The 9,425-nt window shown below is 53.5% G+C and overlaps 1 protein-coding gene across 3 annotated transcripts; it reads left to right on the top strand.

The window, feature by feature from the left end:
• The first annotated feature begins 570 nt into the window (after positions 1-570).
• On the top strand, positions 571-5,075 carry Cabp2 (calcium binding protein 2). Of its 3 annotated transcripts, XM_059249217.1 has the most exons (7): positions 1,440-1,496; positions 1,985-2,143; positions 2,801-2,831; positions 3,531-3,665; positions 4,133-4,242; positions 4,363-4,510; positions 5,050-5,075. In XM_059249217.1, the coding sequence occupies exons 1-7, from the start codon at positions 1,440-1,442 to the stop codon at positions 5,073-5,075; spliced, it is 666 nt and encodes a 221-aa protein (XP_059105200.1). The 3 variants fall into 3 exon arrangements, with proteins under 3 accessions (XP_059105209.1, XP_059105200.1, XP_059105217.1); XM_059249226.1 differs by lacking the exons at positions 1,440-1,496; positions 1,985-2,143 and adding an exon at positions 571-732; XM_059249234.1 differs by lacking the exon at positions 1,985-2,143.
• Positions 5,076-9,425: the final 4,350 nt, after the last annotated feature.

The following is a 9,425-nucleotide window of genomic DNA, read 5'->3' as shown; positions in this document are numbered from 1 at the left end:
GGGGCCGAGGGGAGCAGGCAGGAGCTGAGGGGAGCAGACAGGGGCTGAGGGGAGCAAGCAGGGGCTGAGGGGAGCAGACAGGGGCCGAGGGGAGCAGACAGGGGCTGAGGGGAGCAGGCAGGGGCTGAGGGGAGCAGGCAGGGGCTGAGGGGAGCAGGTAGGGGCTGAGGGGAGCAGAGAAAGGTAAAGGCACAGAGAGAGGCTGAAGGGCCTGAGGGTCATGGGAACACTGCTTGACCAAGACAAAGATGGTAGTTAGCAAAGGCCAAGGCAGATGGAGAATGAGCAGGAAGATACTTCTCAGACCACCAGCCAGAGACGTGCAGACAGGACATGGGAGCAGAACGAGGCCAGCCAGCTTGGGAGCCCGATCACCTGGGTCAGCAAGGAGCCCCAGGATGCAGTCTGTGAAGTATAGGAGCAGTATAGGAGGAAGGTGAAGATTTCAAAGATGTGCTATGGGAGGGGCAATGGAAGAAGATATGTATATATATCTCCACACCTCCCACTGAGCCACCTACCTACAGGTCGAGACCCAGCAGGAACAGAAAAGATACCACACCCATGTCCATGGCCCTGCCTGAGGGCCCGGCAGATGGCAGCCTCCCTGAAGGGGACTCCAGCCCATCCACAGACACTCCAGGACCCAGCCAGGACCTAGCCAGCCCCACTGCCCGCAGGCGGGCCCTCCTCCGTGAGCTGGAGGCCCAGGTGCAGGCTGCCTATGGGCAGGTAAGGGCCAGGGACTATCCTTTACTAAGGGACCCCACATCCCAGCTAGGAGTAAGACAGACCTAGGGCCAAGTTCATACATAGGTGACCAGAGGGGTCAGGAGAAGTTAGGGACACATCTGCCATCTCTGTTGATACTGAGGGATCCAGTCAGTGCCTAGAGCTGACCCTTTATGCAAGGTATGGAACACTGGTCCAAGCACAGGGTTAATGAGCCCTGAATGGAGACAGGGTCCTGGCGCAGAGACTTCAGACTGGGCCAAGGTAAAAGCAGGTAGGCTCTCTCTCCAAGGACTTCATCCCCCAGTCCCCAGTTGCCACTCAGGGAGAGCTGGGATCCAGCTGGCCCAGGCACGGGGTGCTAGCTTCTTCTGTGGGGATCCAAGCCTGCTTCTGAAGATGCTGATTGGGGAGATTAGTGCAAGTCTGAGAGGAGAAGGGCTAGAGGGGGTGTACAGAAGACCGGGAGGCTGGGCCTTCCAGGGGCCTTGACTCTGAGTACCCCCCCACACTCGCAGAGATACTCAGAGATAATCCCGGATTGGATTAGGGCCCAAGCCCCAGGCCCAGGGCTCCCCGCCTGCCCACCCGCCCCTGATCTTGCCCACAAAACCCCAGGAAAATCCTCTCCAGTGCTCCAGGCTGTCCCTGGAAACAGCAGGGGGCTGGCAGAATCCACAGCATCCTCCCAGGACTCAGGGCCTGGCATGGTTCAGGGACCCATGGGGAACTGTGCCAAGCGGCCCTGGCGCCGGGGGCCTAAGGTAGGAAGACCAAGGGGAAACCTAAGGCCAGAAATCTGGGTGGCCCCGTGTGCTGGGCAGGTAGTAGACAGAGACTTGGAGGTGCTGGGCTGGGTTAGAGGTGGGCCAGGGGCTTTGAAGAAGGTAAAGGAAGCATACGCATACATGCATGTATGCGTTCCTTGAAGGAGATGTTTTCCTGGACAACACTCCCCCCCAAAGCCTCGGCTAGGTCTCCCCTGCTAAGTTAATAGGCCAGCTGCCCATTCTGTTCAGGCCCTACTCTCTCAGCCTTGGCCAGGGTGACCAGAGCTACAGGCCACAGTTCACAGGTTTCCTCAAGGACCTGGCCCTCACCTCTTCCAGCCCAGAGTGTTAACGGGTCTTATGTAGCCAGAGGCCCCGCCCCCTCTGGCAGGTGCTGGGCTCCAGAGAAAGGAGCAGCTGAGAACTAGAGAGGGTCGGGGGAGAGGGGGCATTGCTTCAGCTTATGGCTGGCTTTGCTACAGGAACGCTGGCAGTGGCCTGGAGCCCCCCTAGGGGGCTCCAGCCCCAACCCTGGCCCCAGAGTTGAGGAGCAGGAGGGCACACAGGGCTACTCGGTGCTCGGCAGCCTGGTGGGGCCAGCCTGCATCTTCCTCCGACCCAGCATCGCCGCTACCCAGCTCGTATGTACAGTTACTCCTCTGCCAGCCTGCTGCTCTGGTCCCTTAGCCTCATCGCTCCCGGAATAGGAGGGAGAGGCTGGAGGGGACGTCAGACGATAGACGTGCAACCCCGGGGTGGGGGGCAGAGCGGTAATTCAGAAAAAGTTAAGAGTTCAGGAAGCCCCCAGAGCCATACCAGGTATGGGGACCCAGAGAAACAGCCACCCAAGGGTTGGGGTGCAGCCCAGTGGCAGAGCACTTGCTTATAGCAAGGCCAGGGTTATACCCTCATGACTGCAAAAATAGAAAAGGAAGTACTTCCAAGGGGAAGATGGCTAGAGGTGGCCGGCTCCTCAGGAGAGGGACAGGGGGCAAGGCAGACGTGCAGTGACATTGAGGCCAGCTGGGTTGAGTCTGAGGCTGTGGGACCCTGGGATCTACCTCTGTCAAAATGAGGTATGTACCTCAGGAGACAGTGTGGGAACAGGGGTCCTGGGGGTCCCCTGGAAGGTTGCAGGGAAAGGGAACCCCAAGACACCCAGGCAGGTGAACAGGACTGGGCAGAATGCCACAGGCCCTCGGTGTGCTGTGGCATGGGCTGGCTGACAAACCCCAAGAAACAGAAGGTGCTGAGGCCTGGGTGGGCCGAGGAACCCCTAAGCCGTCTGTGCCCTGCAGGACCGGGAGCTGAGACCAGAGGAGATCGAAGGTAAAGGGTTCAAGGGGGGCTAGTTGAGGTGGGGCACGAACGGAGATTAGAAGAGGAGGTTTGGGGCTGGGGCCTCTGCAGGGTCCAGGAGGGGTAAGAAGGTCATGGGGTGAGAGTGGGCAGGGAGGGGTGGCAAACCCTCCCTTCTGCTGCTGCCAACCCCTTGGTCTCAGCGACCACACTGGTCAAGGGCCGCTTTCAGATTTGTCCATCTGGCTGACACTTCCTGGCTGCTCACTGTGGGCCTGGCCCCTCACTGAGAACCAGGAAACACTGCTAAGCCGGTAGATGAGGTCCCCACCTTCTGAGATAGCTGTGTAGAGCACTCAAGGAAACCAATGCATGCGCTGGAGGGAAGAGCAGGGACGTCTTCCTGGAGTAGGTGACGTTGAACCAGAGGAGGGAGGGAGAATGTAGCCGCCCCCCCCCGGGGGGGGGTCATAGCTTTTCTCTTTCCTCCCTCCCTCTCTTCCTTCTCTTTTTAATCCCCTAGAGCAGAAACTGACACATAGTAGATGCTTCTTAAACATTTCACAAGAGAACAAAACTTTAAGACCCTATGGGCAAGGCCCTGAGACAACAAATAGGAACTGAGACTTAAAAGCAAGAAGTGGTGGGAACCAAGGGAATAGATGGGCTGGTCCCAGATGGCAGCCAGGGAGGGTCTGGGAAAAGGACTAACCTCACTCTGCCCGGCAGAGCTGCAGGCTGCCTTCCAGGAGTTTGACCGAGACCGGGATGGCTACATCGGCTACCGGGAGCTGGGTGCCTGCATGCGGACGCTGGGCTACATGCCCACGGAGATGGAGCTCATCGAGATATCACAACAAATCAGTATGTACTTCAGACCCACCCACCCTCCTACTCCAGCCCTGGCCCAGACCTGAGGTAGCTGCATGGGCTGTTCCAAGAGCCCAGGGCATAACTGTCACCAAAGAGAGAGCTGCCTCCTAAGAATCTACTAGAAGAGTGCGGAGGCTGACACAACCCCCCCACACCCCCCACACTCCTCACACCCCCATGCCCTCACCCCTGTTCACCAATAGAGACTGAAGCTCAGAGAGGTGAAGTATTTATCTAGAGTCACACAGCAGAGGCTTGGGAAAGAATAGTGAGTCATAAGAGCCCAGTGGAGGACAAGTCCCACCAATAGCTGAAGATGATGCAGCCATTGGTACCCAGGGATGAGAGCTCATCTAATGCCATGTAGGAGGGGGTCAGGGGCCAGAGGGAAGGCAGTGGGCTGGGGAAGGCAGGTCAGGTGCTAGGCCGGGGTCTTTAATGGACGGATGTACCCTCAGGTGGTGGGAAGGTGGATTTTGAAGATTTTGTGGAGCTGATGGGCCCCAAACTGCTGGCAGAGACTGCAGATATGATTGGCGTGAGGGAGCTTCGAGACGCCTTCCGGGAGGTGCACCTGGGGTGGAAGGGGTGGAGGGTGGGTGAGACCGTGGGGCTGCAGGGGGTTGAGAGGCTGAGTAGATGTAAGGCTCAGTCGGTGACCTTCATGCCACCACCAATGCTGCCACAGTTTGACACCAACAGAGACGGCTGTATCAGCATCGGGGAGCTCCGAGCAGCCCTCAAGGCCCTGCTGGGGGAACGCCTCAGCCAGAGGGAGGTAGATGAGATCCTCCAAGACATGGATCTCAATGGAGACGGCTTGGTTGACTTTGAAGGTAATGCCTCCCCTGCTTAGCCTCATGTGCCCTGGAAGTCTAAACTATCAGTTCTCAACCTGCGGGTCACGACCCCTTTGGGGTTGCATATCAGATAACTATTATGATTATCAGATAACATTATGATTCATAACAATAGCAGAATTGCAGTCATGAAGTATCAATGAAAATAATTTTATGGTTCCTCGCCACAACATGAGGAACTGTATTAAAGGATCACAGCATCAGGAAGGTTGAGAACCACTGATCTAAACAGACCCAGGTTAAACACGGAGGATCAAGGAGGCAAGGCTGTACACTCCCTACTGTCGAGAGAAGAAACTCCTGTTAATTCTCAGGAAAGCTGAAGTGCTCACTTAGGAACAGGAAATGGGGAGAGCCAAGATTGTAATCTGGGCAGCTGAGGCCCCTCCCGCCTGATTCACAGATGTCTTTGAAGGTCTCCTCAAGCACACTCTAGCTCACCCTCGGGCAGGCACATCTGCCATCCCCAGTGGAGTCAGGAGGGCAGACCTAAAACCTTGGCTTTGTCCTGGCAGAATTTGTTCGGATGATGTCTCGATGAGCCTGTATAGAAGCTGGAGTGGACCAGCCCGGAGGAAAACAGCCTCTAAACCGCAGAGGATCCCATGTGTTCCTTGAAACTCATTATGTACAGGACTGTGTGCCTCCTCTCCATCCCTGCCTGGGCACAGTGCCCTCTCCTGTCATCACCCCTTACTCTCCCTGGTTCTCTGACAATAAAGCATCTTCCAGGTTGTGGAGAAAGAGTTTTCCCATACTTGCCTATCCTGGAGGCCTGGCATGTGACCCTAAAACTCAACTCCTGGAGCTGGGCTTTCTAACCACAAGTCACCTCAATTGTGAGCTCCAGTGGGTATGGAGATCCCCTCTTCTTCCTTTCTGGATCCTGGGCTCAGCACAAAGCAAGTGCCAAAAGGTATCTCTGAGCTAGGCATGCACCCTTAATCCCAGCTCTCAGGAGACAAGCAGATGGATCTCTATGAGTTCGAGGCCAGCCTGGTCTACAAAGTGAGTTCCAGGCCAGCCAGGACTACCTAGGGAGACCTTGTCTTAAAAACAAAAAACAAAAACAGACATCTTTGGTCTGGTAAACACACACACACACACACACACACACACACACAAACACGCACACACACATGCATGTGCACACACAGACATATGTACATGCACACATCAGTGCTTCTGAGTTCTGTGCTTGAAGTCCCCAGGACAAGCCTTTCTCCCAGCTCTGTGGCATGTGTCTTACTGCCACAGCCTGGGAGGGGCGCTGCTCAGAGCTCAGCCTTCACCTTCCAGGAGGGAGGCAGCAGACAGATGAACCCCCCAGGAGGCACCTCTCTGTCTGATAGCTGAGACTTCTTTCCTCCGGGAGCCCCCAGCACTTCCTGAGCACCGTGGGAAGGGAATAGCCTGGCCAGCCTGTGGGGCTGCAGGGGGTTGAGAGGCTGAGTAGATGTAAGGCTCAGTCGGTGACCCCCATGCCACCATCAATGCTGCCACAGTTTGACACCAGCATAGATTCAAGGCCCATCTAATGGACAGTCTGTGTTGGGGGGCCTTTTAGGTCAGTATAGAGCATAGGGCCTGCCTAGCAGGAATAAGGGCCCTCCTGCCCTAACTAGCTACCTGTCCTTTTCTTTACTAGTATCCTAAATCTTCATGCTATAGAGACATCTTTGCACAAAGAGCCTTCACACAAGGGCCTTGTTCTAGCCCTTGGATGCTGGGAAGCTGAGGGTCTCCATCCAATGCCATTTTTGTCTTTTTCCTGAGACAGGGTTTCTCTGTGTAGCTCTGGCTCTCCTGGAACTCACTTTGTAGACCAGGCTGGCCTCAAACTCACAGAGATCTGCTTGCCTCTGCCACCCGAGTGCTGGGATTAAAGGTGTGCACCACCACCACCCGGCTTGTAGAGATATTTTAATTTAACACTCTCAGGTCTAGAAGCTGAGAAGCCCAAGATCAAGACTTAGGCAGAGGCAGGAGGCAGTGACACACAATATAACCAGCACTCAGAAGGCTGAGGCAGGAAGATCCAGAGTCTGAGGCTAGCCTCAGCTATATAGTGAGACCCTGACTCAAAAAGGGGAAGGAGGGCCAGGCGGTGGTGGCGCACGCCTTTAATCCCAGCACTCGGGAGGCAGAGCCAGGCAGATCTCTGTGAGTTCGAGGCCAGCCTGGGCTACCAAGTGAGTTCCAGGAAAGGCGCAAAGCTGCACAGAGAAACCCTGTCTCGAAAAACCAAAAAAAGGGGGAAGGAGGGGCAGTTGGTGTGGTGGTGCACACCATTAATCCCAGCCGGTCTAGCCAAAACAGGGGCTCCAGGTTCAGTGAAAGACGCTGCCTCAAAAAAATAAGGAGCCAGTGGCGCACACCTTTAATCCCAGCACTTGGAGGCTGGGGCAGGAAATCTCTGAGTTTGAGGCCAGCCTGGTCTACATAGGGAGCTCTAAGGCAGGACTACAAAGAGAGTCTCTAACGATAATAATAAGGAGAAGGAGGAGAGTGGTTGGGGAAGGCATCATTGCCAACCTCTGACTCACACACACAGTAAATAAAATAAAATGGCTAGGAGTTGGGGGCACACTGGTCCTCACAAGGTGGTCTTAGGTGGAGCATGCTGGCAGGCCCAGTGCCCTGGGCAGCAGCCTGGGATCTGGACTCTGAGGTGCCAGGGCTGGCTTCAGCAGCCTCAGCAGCACCCACCCATCTTGCAGATCCCAATTAATCCTTAATCCTCAATTAAGTGATCCCTGCTGCCAAGCCTACAGCCCCAGTCCCTCGGCTTTTTCCGACGCTGACACAGACAGCATCACCCACGAGAAGATGTCTCTGCAGGAGCTGGGGGTGGCAACCACCACAATCCAGGGGAAAGAAGGCAGGGTCCATCGCCCACTGCACCCCCAGGCCCCTCCCAAGCCTCTGTGGGTGGATGGTGAAGGCCACCAAAGTAGATCTTAGTCACAGAATGTTTGCTAACACTGAAAGTGCTCATGGATCCCCCAAAGGTCATGTGTGCCCCCCCCCCCCCCCCCGACACACACGCACAAAAAGGCCTCTAGTACATGTGTCCCAAAAGATCCTGGCTGGAGCGGGTCAGGGCCAGGAGGGGAGCCAAAGGTAGGTCGACGCTGGGGGCGGCAGGGTGCTGTGTGTGACCTGGGTTTCCCAGTCGTTAATGTGTGCTTCCCTGGGAACAGGTCACTGCCTGGCTCCCAGGGCTTGGGTGTTCTGTGACCTTTGGCCTTCCAGGTCAGTGGTGGTCCACTCCCAAAGTGGCACCTTCCCTATCTGTGAAACAACTAGATTACCTACTTGCTTCCATGCTCCGTCTGACTTCCTACATGAACTTTTTTTTTTTTTTTTTTTTTTTTTTTTTTTTTTTTTTTTTTTTTTTGCGGGAGTGGGAGGATGTTCAGAAAGGGTTTCTCTGTGTAGCCCTGGCTGTTCTGGAACTCACTCTGTAGACCAGGCTGGCCTTGCACTCAGATGTCCATCTGCCTCTGCCTCCAGAGTGCTGGGATTACAGACTTGCATCACCATGGCCTCAGTAGATGAACTTTTAAAATTTATGCACATTAAAGTCTGCTCATTGACAAATATTCAGTGTCTTCTAGCCACCCTGATGGAATCATATGAAACAGTTTCACTCTCCTTAAAACACTACTTAGACTTGATAACCCTGCTTTACCCCCAGACCCTTCATCAATCCTCTGACAGTTAGTTACCTGCTAGTCTAAGGATAATTTTCCTTTTCTAGCATGCTGTACAATCAAAATCATCCATGCCATAGCTTTTTCAGGCATTTCTTTTTTCTTTTCTTTTCTTTTTTTTTTTTTTTTTGTTTTGTTTGTTTGTTTGTTTTTCGAGACAGGGTTTCTCTGTATAGCTTTGTGCCTTTTCCTGGAACTCACTTGGTAGCCAAGGCTGGCCTCGAACTCACAGAGATCCGTTTCAGGCATTTCTTTTACTTAGCACCATGCACTTAAGATTTATCTATGCCAAGTGGCTTACGCCTTTAATCCCAGCACTCAGAGGCAGAGGCAGGTGGATCTCTGCGAGTTTGAGGCCAGCCACAGAGTGAGTTCCAGGAAAGGCACAAAGCTACACAGAGAAGCCCTGTCTCGAAAAACAAAAACAAAAACAAAAATTTACTATGCCATTGTATGGGGCTGGAGAGAGATGGCTCAGTAGTTAATGAGAGATGGCTCACTGGCTGCTCTCTAGAGCACCCAGGCTCTATTCTCAGCACCCATATGGAGGCTCACAGTGGTCTGTAACTCCAGCTTCATAACCTTTTTTGACATGTGGTACATAGACATACATGTAGGCAAAACACCAGTCAATATAAAATAATAATTTAAGTTAAAAAGATTTATCTATATCATTTTATGCTAGATATGTGATTTCTATTTGTTGCTGTATAATATTCCATTGTATAGATATACCACAGTTAATTCATCTAGTCACTTATGTGATGATATTTTAATTGTGCTGAAATGTGGATTTGTATGTTAATAAATAAAGTTTGCCTGAAGATCAGAGGTCATAGCGAGCCAGGGACAGCAGTCAGGTGGTGGCAGCCCACGCCCTTAATCCGATCACATGGCAGGCAGAGTCTCGGTGTGGTCAAGGAAACAACCAAGCATGGTGACACAAACCTTTAATCCCAGTACCAACCATAGAGACCAGGAGGTCTGTATAGACAGGCAGTGACGAGGAAGTCATGTGGTTGGGTTTAGAGCCAATGAGAAGGCAGAACAGGAAAGCAACGAAAAGACAAGTCAGACAGGAAGAAACTCTCTCTCTCGGGGGAAGCTACTGCTGGTGGTAAGCTAAAGCTAGATGGCTCTTGGTTTATTTATTTATTTGTTCAATTATTTTTTTT

Source organism: Peromyscus eremicus, chromosome 1 (assembly GCF_949786415.1).
Source record: "Peromyscus eremicus chromosome 1, PerEre_H2_v1, whole genome shotgun sequence".
In the NCBI taxonomy this organism is placed as follows: Eukaryota; Metazoa; Chordata; class Mammalia; order Rodentia; family Cricetidae; genus Peromyscus; species Peromyscus eremicus.
This window is presented reverse-complemented; position numbering and strand designations above follow the sequence as displayed.